This window comes from Canis lupus, chromosome 15 (genome assembly GCF_011100685.1).
Source record: "Canis lupus familiaris isolate Mischka breed German Shepherd chromosome 15, alternate assembly UU_Cfam_GSD_1.0, whole genome shotgun sequence".
Taxonomy (NCBI): Eukaryota; Metazoa; Chordata; class Mammalia; order Carnivora; family Canidae; genus Canis; species Canis lupus.
In genome coordinates this window covers 9,163,387-9,178,081 of record NC_049236.1, presented here as the reverse complement: position 1 = coordinate 9,178,081, position 14,695 = coordinate 9,163,387, and the positions used below count along the sequence as shown (strand labels likewise).

The window sequence follows — 14,695 nt, the reverse complement described above, 5'->3', positions numbered from 1 at the left end:
TAACAATATACTGCAATAAAGGTTATATAAATGTGCTATAGTGCTTCCCATTGCTTAAAGTAATACAGTACCTTTCTCAGACTGGCATTCCACAGCATAAATAATATGATGCCTGTCTACATCTCCAACTATGTCCTAATGTTAACTATTTAAATAAAGTCCTGATCCAGTTTCAATGATCACTCAGTAATTGCCCACCCCTAGGGTAATTCCTTATATGTCTCTCCCTGTTTGAAATTTCATTTCTGCATCTTGCCATCTGGAATATCTGTTAAAATTTTTCTATCCTTCTGGACCCAGTTCCAACCCATAAATAATGCTTTCTTTGACCATCCAGACAGTGGTCCTGCCCATTTCTTGAACTTTTATAGTACTTACTCTGTAGCACTTACCTGTTAATTTTATCTGACAAATTGATCAAGTAGTACTTTGTGTCTCTTGTACTGTGTTGTAACTAAATTCATTTATTGGGTGGCCCGGGTGGCTCAGCAGTTTAGCGCCACCTTCAGCCCAGGGCGTGATCCTGGAGACCTGGGATCGAGTCCCATGGCGGGCTCCCTGCATGGAGCCTGCTTCTCCCTCTGCCTGTGTGTCTGCCTCTCTCTCTTTCTCTTCTCTGTGTCTCTCATTAATAAATAAATAAAATCTTAAAAAATAAACTCATTTATTATTGTATTAATTTTCCCATTGTTGTTTACCATTAAGTTATAAGCTTGATGTTGAGAATGATGTATGAGAATTGAATTGATTACAATACCCTACATATAGTAGATGCACAATATATATTGGATCCAATTATTTATTAATATTTTATATATAATGACTATGAAATATAGAGTATTGTAGATGTATATTATATGTGCTAGATTGTGTGTGTGAGAAATTTCATTGATGCTCTTAGCATTAGAAAGTTTAAATATGCAGTCTTTATCAAAATACAATGGCATGTATATGAAAATTTTGAACTATAAATCATTATACACAAAAGATTTAAGAAAAACCATTAAGGGATTATTATGCAGTCTATTTGTCTAGGGAGCCTGATGTTAACTTAATGTTAAATTATTTAACAGGAACCAACCAATAAATAAAAGTTGGGTGAATAATCATGGGGAAATACTTAATAAATCTGTTAAATCCCCTGAGTTTTTTTTTTTATTGGTAAAATGAAAGAAATAATCTTCACACTTTATGTGTCTCAGAGGAGAAACACTACAAGTCAAAGAAAATTCACGTGTTAGATTTACCTCAAAGTTTGTAATAGTAGTTAAATTTTTATTTTCCCTCTTCTTATGCTTTTATTAGAATTTTATAAAATTGTAGTTATTTATTCATGAAAGCCGCAGAGAGAGAGAGAGAGAGAGAGAGGCAGGCAGAGACACAGGCAGAGGGAGAAGCAAGCTCCATGCAGGGAGCCCAACGTGGGACTCAGTCCCAGTTCTCCAGGATCACACGCTGGGTCAAAGGTGGCGCTAAACCACTGAGCCACCGGGGCTGCCCCTCATTTTACTTTTTATTTAAATTCAGTTTGCCAACATGCAGTGCAACACCCAGTGCTCATCTCATCATGTGCCCTCCTTAATGCCCATCACCCAATAACCCTATCCTCCCACCCACCTCCCCTTCTGCAACCCTTTGTTCCCCAGAGTTAGGAGTCTCTCATGGTTTGTCTCCCTCTCTGATTTTTACCCCTGCTCAGTTTCCCCCTTCCCTTATGATCCCTTTCACTATTTCTTATTCCACATATGAATGAAATCTTGTGGTAATTGTCTAACTTATCTCACACAGCATAATACTCCCCAGTTCCATTCACATCAATGTAAATGGTAGGTATTCATTCTTTCTGATAGCTGAGTAATATCCCATTGTATATACATACCACATCCATTCATCTGTCGAAGGACGTAGTGCCTCCTTCCACAGTTTGGCTATTGTAGACATTGCTGCTATGAACATTGGGGTGCAGGTGCCCTGATGTTTCACTATATCTGCATCTTTGGGGTAAATACCCAGAAGTGCAATTGCTGGGTCATAGGGTAGCTCTATTTTTAAGTTCTTGAGGAACCTCCACACTTTTCTAGAGTGGTTGAACCAGTTTGCATTCCCACCAACAGTGCAAGAGGTTTTACCTTTCTCTACATCCTCTCCAACATTTGCTGTTTCCTGTGTTTTTAATTTTTGCCATTCTCACTGATGTAAACTGGTATCTCATTGTGTTTTTTTTTTAATTTTTTATTTATTTATGATAGTCACACACAGAGAGAGAGAGAGAGAGAGAGAGAGAGAGAGAGAGAGAGAGAGAGGGAGAAGCAGGCTCCATGCACCGGGAGCCCGACGTGGGATTCAATCCCGGGTCTCCAGGATCGCGCCCTGGGCCAAAGGCAGGCGCCAAACCACTGCGCCACCCAGGGATGCCCCTCATTGTGGTTTTGATTGATATTTCCCTGATGACAAGTGATGCGGAGCATTTTCTCATGTGCTTGTTGGGCTTGTGTAGGTCTTCTTTGGAGAAATGTCTGTTCATGTCTTCTGCCCATTTCTTACCTGGATATAGTTTGTTTTTTTTGTGTGTGTGTATTGAGTTTGTTAAGTTCTTTACAGATCTTGGATACTAGCCTTTTATCTGATATGTCATTTGCAAATATCTCGTTCCATTCTGTAGGTTGTCTTTTAGCTTTGTTGACTGTTTCCTTTGCTGTGCAGAAGCTTTTTATCTCAATGAAGTCCCATTAGATCATTATTGCTTTTGCTTCCCTTGCCTTTGGAGATATGTCTTGCAAGAAGTTACTGTGGCCAAGGTCAGAAAGGTTGTTGCCTGTGTTCTCCTCTAGGATTTTGATGGATTCTTGTCTCACATTTAGCTCTTTCAACTATTTTGAGTTTATTTTTGTGTATCCTTATTCAGACCTTTTAGGGGAATTGTGATATTACCTCTCCTCCCATCTGCCTCCCTGTATACCAGTAAGAAACCAAGCAGTTTACAAAGAACATTGAGAAATTAAAGAGATAGATAAATATGAGGATTATTAAAATACAGATAAAAATGGGATAATGTTTATTGAACAACTACTGTGTGCTCTTGGCATTCTCTTAAGTAAGTGACATACCTAGTATGTAACCACAGAATGTACCCACAGAATGCTTTAGATGAATTAATACCAATAAAGACTTAGAAATAGTACTTGAAGAAGTTCAAAAAGAATAACTAAGGGTTGCCTGACTGGCTCAGTCAGTAGAGCATTTGACTTGATTTCCAGGTCATGAGTTCGAGCCCCAAGTTGGGTGAGGAGATTGTTTTAAAAACAACCTGAGACATATCCTATTCAAATGTACCAATACATTTTGATTATTGTCAGCTTAAAGGTTTCTAGACCTTATTAGCTTAAAGATCTTAGCATACCTCATACTGATGTTTTATAGTTTACCATGGTCTGAGTAGATGTATAAGACATTTTATCCTTGTTTACTTAAGATTTATAAATTATATAAATATTTGTATTCATAAATCTTTTTTCCAGCTTATTGAGATATAATTGACATATAACATTGTATTAGTTTAAGGTGTACAACATAATGATTTGATATATGTATATATTAGAATGATTACCACAATAAGTTTAGTTAATATCCATCACTTCAGACATAGTTGGCTTTGTGTATTTTCATTTTTAAAATAAATACCTAGTAGAGGAATTGCTGAATCATATGGTAGTCCTATTTTTAATTTTTTGAGGAACCTGCATACTCCTTTTCATACAGTTTGCATTCCCATCAACAGTACACAATAACAATTACACTTATTATTTCTGTGTATTTTTTAGTTGGATTGTTTGGGTTTTTTTTTGTTTGTTTGTTTTTGCAGTCAAGTTGTGAGTTCTGAATATATTTTGGGTATTACTCCTTATTGGATATATGATTTGCAAATATTTTCTTCCATTCAGTAGGTTGCTTTTTATTTTGTTGATGGTTTCCTCTGCTGTGCAGAAGCTTTTAAGTTTGATATAGTTCTACCTGTTTATTTTTGCTTTTCTTGCCTTTGCTTTTGGAGTCAGATCCAAAATATCATCTTTAAGAACAATGTCGGGGGGTGCCTCGGTGGCTCAGCGGTTGGGCGTCCGCCTTTGGCTCAGGTCATGGTCCCGGGATCTGGGATCGAGTCCCACATTGAGCTCCCTGCGGGGAGCCTGCTTCTCCCTCTGCCTGTGTCTCTGCCTCTCTCTCTCGGTCTGTGTCTCTCATGAATAAATAGATAAGTAAATATTAAAAAAAAAAAAAAACAATGTCAGGGAGCTTATTACCGCCTTTGTTTTCTTATAGGCATTTTATGGTTTCAGGTCTTATGTTCAAGTCTTTAATCCATGTTGAGTTAAGTTGACCTTTGTGTTAATCTTTGTGTGTGGTATAAGATAGGTGTATGGTTTCATTCTTTTGTATGTGGCTGTCCAGCTTTCCCAACACCATTTATTTTTTTTTATATTTTTAATTTATTTATTAGAGACAGAGAGAGAGAGAGAGAGAGAGAGAGGCAGAGGGAGAAGCAGGCTCCATGCTTGGAGCCTGACAAGGGACTCGATCCCAGGTCTCCAGGATCACACCCTGGGCTGAAGGCGGTGCTAAACCGCTAAGCCACCGGGCCTCCCCCCCAACACCATTTATTGAAGACTATCCTTTCTCATATATTGTTGACTCCTTTGTCATAAATTATTTGACCCTATATGTGGTTTTATTTCTGGGATCTCTTTACTGTTCCAATGATTATGTGTCTGTTTTTTTATGTCAATACCATACTATAACTTTGTAATATAGTTTAAAATTAAGAATTGTGATGGTAAAAAAAAAAAAAAAGAATTGTGATGGTTCCAGCTTTGTTCTTTCTCAAGATTGCCTTGGCTATTCAGGGTCTCTTGTGGATCCATTCACATTACTGGATTTTCTTTTGTTTTTGTAAAAAATGCCATTGGAATTTTGATAGAGATTACATTGAATCCGTAAATTGCTTTGGGTAGTATGGACATTTTAACAATATTAATTTTTCCAATCTATGACCTCAGAATATCTTTCCATCTGTTTGTGTCTTCTAATTATTTCATCAGTGTCTTCTGAGTGCTGATCTTTCACCTCCTTAGTTGAATTTATTCCTAGGAATTCTATTCTTTATGATGCAATCATAAATGGTATTGTTTGCTTAATTTCTCTTTCTGATAATTTGGTGTTAGTATATAGAAACCCAAATGATTTTTGTGCTTCACTTAAAAATTTTTTTTTAATTTTAAAAATTTAAAACTCTATGCCACACATGGGGCTTAACTCCCAAACCAGAGAACAAGAGCTGCACACCCTACTGACTGAGCCAGCTAGGCATCCCTTGTGTATTGACTTAATCTTGCAATGTTATTGAATTCATTTATTCTAACAGGTTGTGTGTGTGTGTGTGTGTGTGTGTGTATCTGGAGTCTTAAGGATATTCCATATGTAATATCACGTCACCTGCGAGTGCAGACAGTTTTACTTCTTTTCTGATTCATGTGCCTTTTGTTTCTTTTTCTTCCTAAATGCTTTTGCTAGGAATTCCAGTATTATGTTGAATATAAATGGTGAGAGTGAGCATCCTAGTCTTGTTCTTATGCTTAGAGGAAAGCTTTTAGGTTTTCACTGCTGAGTATGATGTTAGCTGTGGGTTTGTCATAGATGACCTTTATTATGTTTAGGTGTGTTCTCACTCTACCCACTTGATTGAGGGTTTTTATCATAAATAGGTGTTGAATTTTGTTAAATGCTTTTTCTGCATCTATTGAGATGATCATCCTTCATTTTGTTAATGTGATATACTACATTGATTTATAGATGTTGAACCATCTTTGTGTCCCTAGAGTAAATCCCACTTGATCATGGTATATGATCTTTTTAATGTATTATTGAATCTGGTGTGCTAATATTTTGTTTTTGGATTTTTGTATGTATATTCATCAGGAATACTGGTCTGTAATTATTTTTTCGTTAGTGTCTTTACCTGGTTTTGGTATCAAGGTAATGTTGGCTCTGTAAAATGAGTTTAGAAGTGTTCCTCCCTCTTGTATTGTTTGGAAGAGTTTGAGAAGCATAGTATTCTTTTTTTTTTTTTTTTTTTTTTTTTTTTAGTATTCTTTTTTTTAATATTTTAAAAATTTATTCATTTGAGAGAGCAAGAGCATGAGCAGTAAGTAGGGTTAGAGAGAGAGGGAGAAGCAGAGTTCCCACTGAGCAGGGAGCCCGATGCCGGACTGGATTCCAGAACCCCAGGATCATGACCCGAGCCAAAGCCAGACACTTAATCAACTGTGCCACATAGGCACCCCAGTTCTTTTTTTTTTTAATGTTTGATAGACTTCGTCAGTGAAACCAACTGGTCCTAGAGTTTTCTTTATTGGGTGGTTTTTAATTACTGATTCAATCTCCTTATTAGTAATTGGTCTGTTCAGATTTTCTGTTTCTTCATGATTCACTCTTGGTAGGCTGTATTTGTCTAGGAATTTATCTATTTCCTTTAGGTTTTCCAGTTTGTTGGTGAATAATTGTTCATAGCAGTCTCATGATCATTTGTATTTCTGTTATCAGTTGTAATGTCTATAAATTATATTTTAGTAATTGAAAGTGTAATACAGATTTGACCTACTTTCTAGGTTTAAATAAGTCTCTTCAGGGTGTTTCCTCACCGATGGAGAATTACTTCCAAGCAGAAGCTTACAACCTGGACAAGGTATTAGATGAATTTGAACAAAACGAAGGTGAGAATTTATTTTGGTGAATCTATTTGAATGCATTTATGATGTGGAGAATGTGGGGTATAAGAGGATGCAACACTTAAAGAAAATAAAATGACTTAATAATTTAATAATAATAGTATTGTATTTTAATACCCAGAAGAAGAACTAACATTTTTTAGCACTATGTGCCAGATATGATGGTAAACCATTTACATAGGCTGTATTATTAATCTTTGAAATAATCCCATGAAAATAGATTTTATCTATACTTTATAGATGAGAGACCAGAGAGATTAAGCAATTTCCCCAAAGTTAGTTAGCTGATAAGTGGCAGGATGATTATTATCCAGGCAGTATGATACTAGAGCCTGAATTTTCTTTATACAACAAATTTATGGTCAAGAGAAGCTTTAGAATGTGTGATTATATTTCCTAAACTAAGAAAAATAACTTATTGCCTGTTGATTGGCCAATAAAGTACACATACATTTTAAACCTAATTTTAAAAGACTTACAGTTTTAGGAACACCTGAGTGGCTCAGTTGGTTAAATGTCTGCCTACAGCTCAGGTCATAATCCCAGGGTCCTGAGATCGAGCCCCACATTGTGAGGAGTGGGGGCCTCCCTGCTTTGCAGGGGTCTGCTGCTCTCTCTCTCTTCCTCTGACCCTCTCCTTCAGCTCAGCTCTTTCTCCTTCTCTTTGTCTCTCTCGTGCTCTCTTACATGCATTCTCTCTCAAACAAATAAAATCTTTTTTTAAAAAATAAAAGATTTACAGTTTTAAGTTACTGCCAAAATGGTTAGATAAAATGTCTGCTTAAGAGTCACTTCATTTAGGAAAACCTTTTCCTTAAATTTCCCTTTCAGTATGATTTAAATGAATAAGCCACAATTACTATCTTTTAAAAAGATTTTATTTATTTATTTGACAGAGAGCACAAGCAGGGGGAGCAGCAGAGGGAGAGGGAGAAGCAGGCTCCCTGCTAGGCAGGGAGAGGGAGAAGCAGGCTCCCTGCTAGGCAGGGAGCCTGACGGATGCAGGGCTTGATCCCAGGACCCTTGGGATTATGACCTGAGCTAAAGGCAGATGCTTAACTGACTGAGCCACCCAGGTGCCCCAGGATAAGCCACTATTAGATTTTTCCTTCCCTGGTATTCTCCCCCCCCCCCCCCCCGTCTCTCTCTCTCTCTGTCTCTCTCTCTCTCTCTGCCTCTCTTCTTTTCTGAAAGAGAGAGCACTAGTGGGGGGGGGGGTGAGGAGAAGCAGATTCCATGCTGAGTGGGGACACCCCCCTCCCTCCCAGGCAGGGCTCCATGAGCCCTGACCTGACCTGAGCCTAAGGTAGACAGACCCTTAACTGAGCTACCTAGGTGCCCCCTGGTATTCTCTGTTTCTAAAAGGAAATGACATGTAACAAGTTTACAAAGTGATCTATTTCGATCTGAAGTCCATGATTTTAGTAATGGACTCCAAACCTTTACTGTTATCCAGTGATTTTAGGTTGTTCTTTGATAGCAGTTGGGAAGAAAGATTAGGTTTTTTTTGTTTTGGTTTGGTTTTTTAAAGATTTTATTTATTTATTTATTTATTTATTTATTTATTTATTTATTTATTTGAGAGAGAGAGAGAGAGAGAGCGAGCGAGCATCAGCTGAGGGAAGAAGCAGTATCCTGGGACGATGACCTGAGCCAAAGGCAGATGTGTAACTGACTGAGCCACCCAGGTGCCCCAAGAGATTAGTTTTAATGTTGCTGCTTTGGGTCTGTGATAGAGCAAGCCTTACAGAATTATGAGGGTAAGGAAGGAAAAGGGAGAAGGAAGGATACATGCAGTAGCCTGCTCTTCTCATATTTAACCTTTGATGACCCACAGCTACTCCATAGCCATAGGATTCATGTAAATGTGAAATTAATCATTTAGGATTTTATTGGATCTACACACCAAGGTGGGAGGTGTATTTTTATTTTATTTTCAATCATTTATACAAATAATTTCTCAATCCTTTCTTTGGTGTGGCCCTCTGTGTACCATGGTTATTTACTATGAGATACCTATACAGGTACAATACCTAATCATATGAATAGTATACATCTAGAATACCGTTGACTCTAATAAAACTGTTAGTTCATTCCATCAATCTTTTTGTGACCTCTGTAGATTCTAGTAGGGTACTTTGTATATAGTTGATTTTGAAAGTTTTTTTTTTTTTTGAATCAGTAAAAATTGTCTTAGTTCAAAAATACAGCATTTGCTTATAAAAAATAATTCCCTTAGAAGGAGAACTTCAGAAGCCCGATTCTTGTTTGAAACTATGTTGTTTACTTGTTTTGAACTACTTTTAAAAAATCTTAGTACTAGTTGCATTAAAACTATCACCTCCAGCGTGGTATCTTTCAAAGTATATTTTAAATAGCGTGATTTTTTATTTTGTGTTAATTTCCTTCTTTAAATGAAAAACCACACACAGACTGTGATGACACTAGATAATTAACAGTATGTATATGTAGTAGGTGGTTGAATAATGAAATTTTTGATAACTGACTGATCATTCTTACTTAAATATTATTGAATATTCTTGTAAGACACAGCATTTCCTGTTTATTTCAATGAACCATCTTGGAAATAATGATGCTTTTTTTTAAAGGAAGTATATGTTACTAAATCTCAAATCTGCTAGTTCAAATTTGATCAACCCTGTATTTAACACTCAGAGGATTTAAGACCATTTTCCAAACATTTTGATGTTTTATGACCTTTATCATAAAGGTCCTTTTTAGCTGCTTTTCAATTCTTCCTTACACAAATTCTTTTTTCAACCCAAACTGATTTTACTTATTGCTCCCTCAGATTGTTGTGTTTGGGGCTATACTTGCTCCCCCTTAGGAATGAACTCTTTTCATTTAGCTGCTTTTCAATTCTTCCTTACACAAATTCTTTTTTCAACCCAAACTGATTTTACTTATTGCTCCCTCAGATTGTTGTGTTTGGGGCTATACTTGCTCCCCCTTAGGAATGAGCTCTTTTCCAAACTTTAATAAAATTGTTTTCAAAAAAAAAATTGTTTTCAAAGCCCAGCCCATTTCTTCCTGCTTCTATGAGGCTGCCTTAGCCTCTAAAATATTTCTTCTCTGAATTTATTTTCTATTTATTTTTGATACATAATAGTTTTCAAATACTAATGCTGTTCTGTACTGCTCATTACTCGTGTGTATTATATCTGTTTCTTATTTTTCTAACTAGATTATGTACTTCTTGAAGGCCAGAGCTGTCATTTAATCTTTATGCTTCTTAAGCACAATGCTTTTACTATGATAGGTACTCACTAAGCATATATATATTGTGTACCTACTATATACCAGGCACAATGCAAAGTGAAGACTTACATTGATGGAGAGAAATGGTTGCTGTCTGAAAAAGGTAGAAGCTATTGCATCATAGCATAGTAAATGCTTTAATAGTGATATGAAAGGTCCTAAGGGGGCATCAAAGATAAATGTTACTACCTAAGGGAAAATATATCTACATAATTTCAAGACTGTGATTATTAGATTTACTGTAAGAAGAGAGCAAGAAAGACAATAAATGCATTACTTATTTTTTTAAGTTGCACATATAGCACATATATAGTTATAATTAGGAAAATAATCATCATAGTTATAATCTCTTAAAAAGTAAACATGAATTTATGCTTATGGATAGAAGTTTGGGGCAGCCTGGGTGGCTCAGCGGTTTAGCGCTGCCTTCAGCCCCAAGGCGTGATCCTGGAGACCTGGGATTGAGTCCCATGTCAGGCTCCCTGCATGGAGCCTGCTTCTCCCTCTGCTTGTGTCTCTGCCTCTCTCTCTCTCTCTCTCTCTCTCTTCTCTCTCTGTGTGTGTGTCTCACATGAATAAATAAATAAAAAATCTTTTAAAAAAAAGAATATAAGTAGGTTGATTTAATAAGATAAATGAATATTTTTCTGTCAAATATCCTCAGATAATAATATAAACCTAATTAATAATGTGACTCAGTTATAATTTCACATACTATAGCAAACTTTTTAAAATGCTTATTATGGACAAATTTCAAATACATACAAAGAGTAATGTAGTAAGCTCTAGTATACCTATTTTCCAGCTTCAACAACAGTTATCATCCTGCCAGTTTTCATTTGTATCTTCATTCACTCCTTGCTGCTTATAAGTTTTTTACTGTTTTTTAAGATGAAATTTACGTACATTAAAATGTATGATCTTAACTGTACCAGTTTTGACAAATAAATCTATCCCTGTAACCCACATCCCAGTCGTCATGTAGATCATAGAGCATTGTCTCCCTAGAAAATTCCTTTGTTTTCCTTCCCACTTAATTAGTACATCTTTACCACTGTCCTAACTTTTTTCACCTTAGATTAGTCCCCACCCTGTGTTGTATCCAGCCAATCTAAGGTCCTTCCCATTGCTATTCCGTGCCCCCACCACCAAGTACAGCCTATGTGCGATATTAATTATGTTACTAGATTGAGATAGAATTCTTTTGTTGTTTGGAACATTCTGGGATATTACCACTTGGTGATATGTAGGAACAATCTTAAGCATTTTTTTTTTATTCTTAGCTTAAAAATTAGAAACTTCATATTCTAGGAATATTCTATTTTTAGATATCCTAGGAATATTTGATTTCAGAATATCTGCAAATGTAGTTAATTAGTCCTAGTTTTTCCATTGTCACCAGCAAACTTATTGTAATTATTTATTTTTTCAGATGAAACAGTTTCTCCTATTTTATTGGATACCAAGTGGAATAAGATTTTAGATCCCCCTTCTCACCGACTGTCATTTAACCCTGCTTTGGCCAGTGTGAATGAACCTCCAGTTTCTAATGAGTCACAACCACAACTAAAAGTCTTCTCTCTGGCTGATTCAGCTTCTCTTACCGCAGAGGGAGAGGACCATTGTGCTAATGGACAGGACTATAGTCTGAATCCAGAGATCAACACAATGTGGATTGATGAAAATGCCGTTACAGAAGATCAGTTAATTAAGAGGAACTGTAATCGAGATGATCAATGTAGTACTATCCAAGTGGGAGAGAAGAAATGTGGAAACGTAGCTTGTCTGCCAGATGAGAAGAATGTTCTTGTTGTAGCCGTCATGCATAACTGTGATAAAAGGACATTACAAAGCGATTTGCAGGATTGTAATAATTATGACAGTCAGTCCCTTGTGGATGCTTTTAGCTGTTCATTGGATAACGAAAACAGACAAACTGATCAATTTAATTTTAGTGTTAATGGGTCCACTGAAAAAGATATGAACTCAGAGAAACAAATGGATCTGTTGAACAGACCAAGTGCAGTGGGGGATTCTGTTAAACATATGTGTACTACTTCATCTGATAATCTAACCAGTGTCTGTTCCCCTTCACAATTAAAGGATGATGAAACAACAGGTAGAGACCCATCCATGTCTGTGATTACAAGTTTAACAATTGATTCAGTAATCTCATCCCAGGGAACAGATGAAGGTCCTGCTGCTAAAAAGCAAGAGAACTATATTCCAGATGAAGTTCTCACTGGCAAAACCGGCTCTGCTAGGACAGATCTAGGGAGTCCAAACTCCTTTTCCCACTTGAGTGAGGGGATTTTGATGAAAAAAGAACCAGCAGAAGAGAGAACAACTGAAGACTCTGTCCGATCTGGTCTATCTTTGCTTCTCAAAACAGACATGCCTAATGGGTCTGGAAGGGATAATAACTGTGAACAGTTTTCAGATTGTCTTGTGCCCGGTGACATTAGAGCTGATAAAAAGAAAGGTTGTGAACGTGCAGAAATTCTTGGCACTTCAGAACTTCTTAATATGACAGAGCATTTCTCTGACTCTCAGGATATGACTAATTGGAAATTGACTAAACTAAATGATATGAATGACAGCCAAATAAATAAAGAAAATGAGAAGTTTCTGCCAATGAATCAGCCTGAGGACATTTACAATGATAGTGGAGGAGAGTGTGAGAGAATGGCAGAAGCAGATCTAGACTTAAAAGGAACTTGCATGAATGAAAGTGAAGGAAGTGATTTCTCCACTATGGATACACCAGCAGCAAATTCTCTACCTAATTGTGATTCCTATGGAATGCAGAGCCCAGTTGTTTGTTTTGTTCCAAAGACCTTACCCTCCAAAGAAGATTCAGTAACAGAAGAAAAGGAAATAGAAGAGAGCAAGTCAGAATGCTACTCAAATATTTATGAACAGAGAGGAAATGAAGCCACAGAAGGGAGTGGACTACTTTTAAACAGCACTGGTGACCTAATGAAGAAAAATTATTTACACAGTTTCTGTAGCCAAGTTCCATCCATGCTTGGGCAGTCTTCACCCAAGATAGTAGCAAATCTGCAATCTATCAGTGTTCCTTTTGGTGGTGCAAGACCCAAGCAACCTTCTAATCTTAAACTTCAAATTCCAAAGCCATTGTCTGACCATTTGCAAAATGACCTTCCTACAAATCGTGGAAATAATATTAAAAACAAAAATGATGTTCTTGGGAAAGCAAAATTAGGGGAAAACTCAACAACCAATGTATGCAATGCCTCTTTGGGAAACATGTCGGTTGCTGATACAAATGGGGAACATTTAGAAAACTACGAGTCTGGGATATCCAGTAGACCGTGCCTTGCATTAGCTCCAGAAAGCCCAGATAATGATCTCAGAGCTGGTCAATTTGGAATTTCTGCCAGAAAACCATTTACTACTCTGGGTGAGGTGGCTCCAGTATGGGTACCAGATTCTCAGGCTCCAAACTGCATGAAATGTGAAGCCAGGTTCACATTCACCAAAAGGAGGCATCATTGCAGAGCATGTGGGAAGGTAAGTGGTGTATTTATCAGGTCAGAAATATGACATGCCTATTTTATTGAACTCAATTAGAGATTAATAAAGGCAATATAAAGTGAACATAATTCTGATTAAGATGATATTATAAATAGCTTGGAACACCCAGTTCTTGTAAATCTCTAAATAAAAAATGACCTTGCTGAATTTTAGTGTTTATATAATTTTTTTTTTTTTTTTTTTTTTTGTGCCAAGATTAAGCTGAATCTCTTACTAGGAACAGATGAAAATTGAGGAAGTGCTAACTTTGTGGTTTCTATATTGATAGATACTTGGTTAATGGAATAGTTTGAAATAAGGAAGTTATTATTTTTTTTTTTTTAGGAAGTTATTTTTTTATTTTAAGAAATACTTGTGAGATCCCTGGGTGGCTCAGCGGTTTAGTGCCTGCCTTTGGCTCAGGGCGTGATCCTGGAGTTCTGGGATTGAATCCCATATCGGGCTTCCTGAATGGAGCCTGCTTCTCCCTCTGCTTCTGTCTCTGCCTCTCTCTCTCTTTCTTTCTTCTGTCTCATGAATAAATAAGTAAAATCTTAAAAAAAAAAAAAAAACTTGATTTATTTAATATTTTTTTATTCTTGAGAAATTGAATATTACACTTAAAATCTATCCTAGTTTTTGCTGTAGGATTTTGGTCACTCTACTAGACATTCTGGAGCTTTTTATACACATATACACATAGTTTTGTCTTTTTCCCCCATATAACTTTTACTTTTAAAAATTTATTTATTTATTCAAGGAGGGTAAGAGGCAAAGGGAGAAAGTCCCAAGCAGACTCCGTGTTCAGTGCAGAGCTGGGCCTGGGGCCTGCTTTCATGACCAAGAGATCACAACCTGAGCCAAAACAGAGTCAGGCCCTTAAAATCGACTGCCCCACCCAGCCAGGCACCTCTTCCCCATGTAACTTTGGTATAAAATAGAGTTGAGGGATATAGATCCTGTGACAAGATTATAAGAATAATTGAGGGACGCCTGGGTGGCTCAGCGATTGAACACCTGCCTTCAACTCAGCATGATCCTGTGGTCCCGGGATGGAGTCCCACATCGGGTTCCCTGCATGGAGCTTACTTCTCCCTCTG

At 36.8% G+C, this 14,695-nt stretch overlaps 1 protein-coding gene across 2 annotated transcripts in view; it reads left to right on the top strand.

Annotated features, from left to right (window-relative positions):
* The window catches only part of ZFYVE9 (zinc finger FYVE-type containing 9), a 184,183-nt gene that overhangs the window by 63,028 nt on the left and 106,460 nt on the right, over positions 1-14,695 (top strand). For both annotated transcript variants that reach the window (XM_038558014.1, XM_038558013.1), the window contains exons 3-4: positions 6,660-6,764; positions 11,491-13,592. In XM_038558014.1, coding sequence (XP_038413942.1) covers positions 6,695-6,764; positions 11,491-13,592 — 2,172 coding nt within the window. In that variant the 5' untranslated portion in view covers positions 6,660-6,694. The remainder of the gene's footprint in view (positions 1-6,659; positions 6,765-11,490; positions 13,593-14,695) is intronic.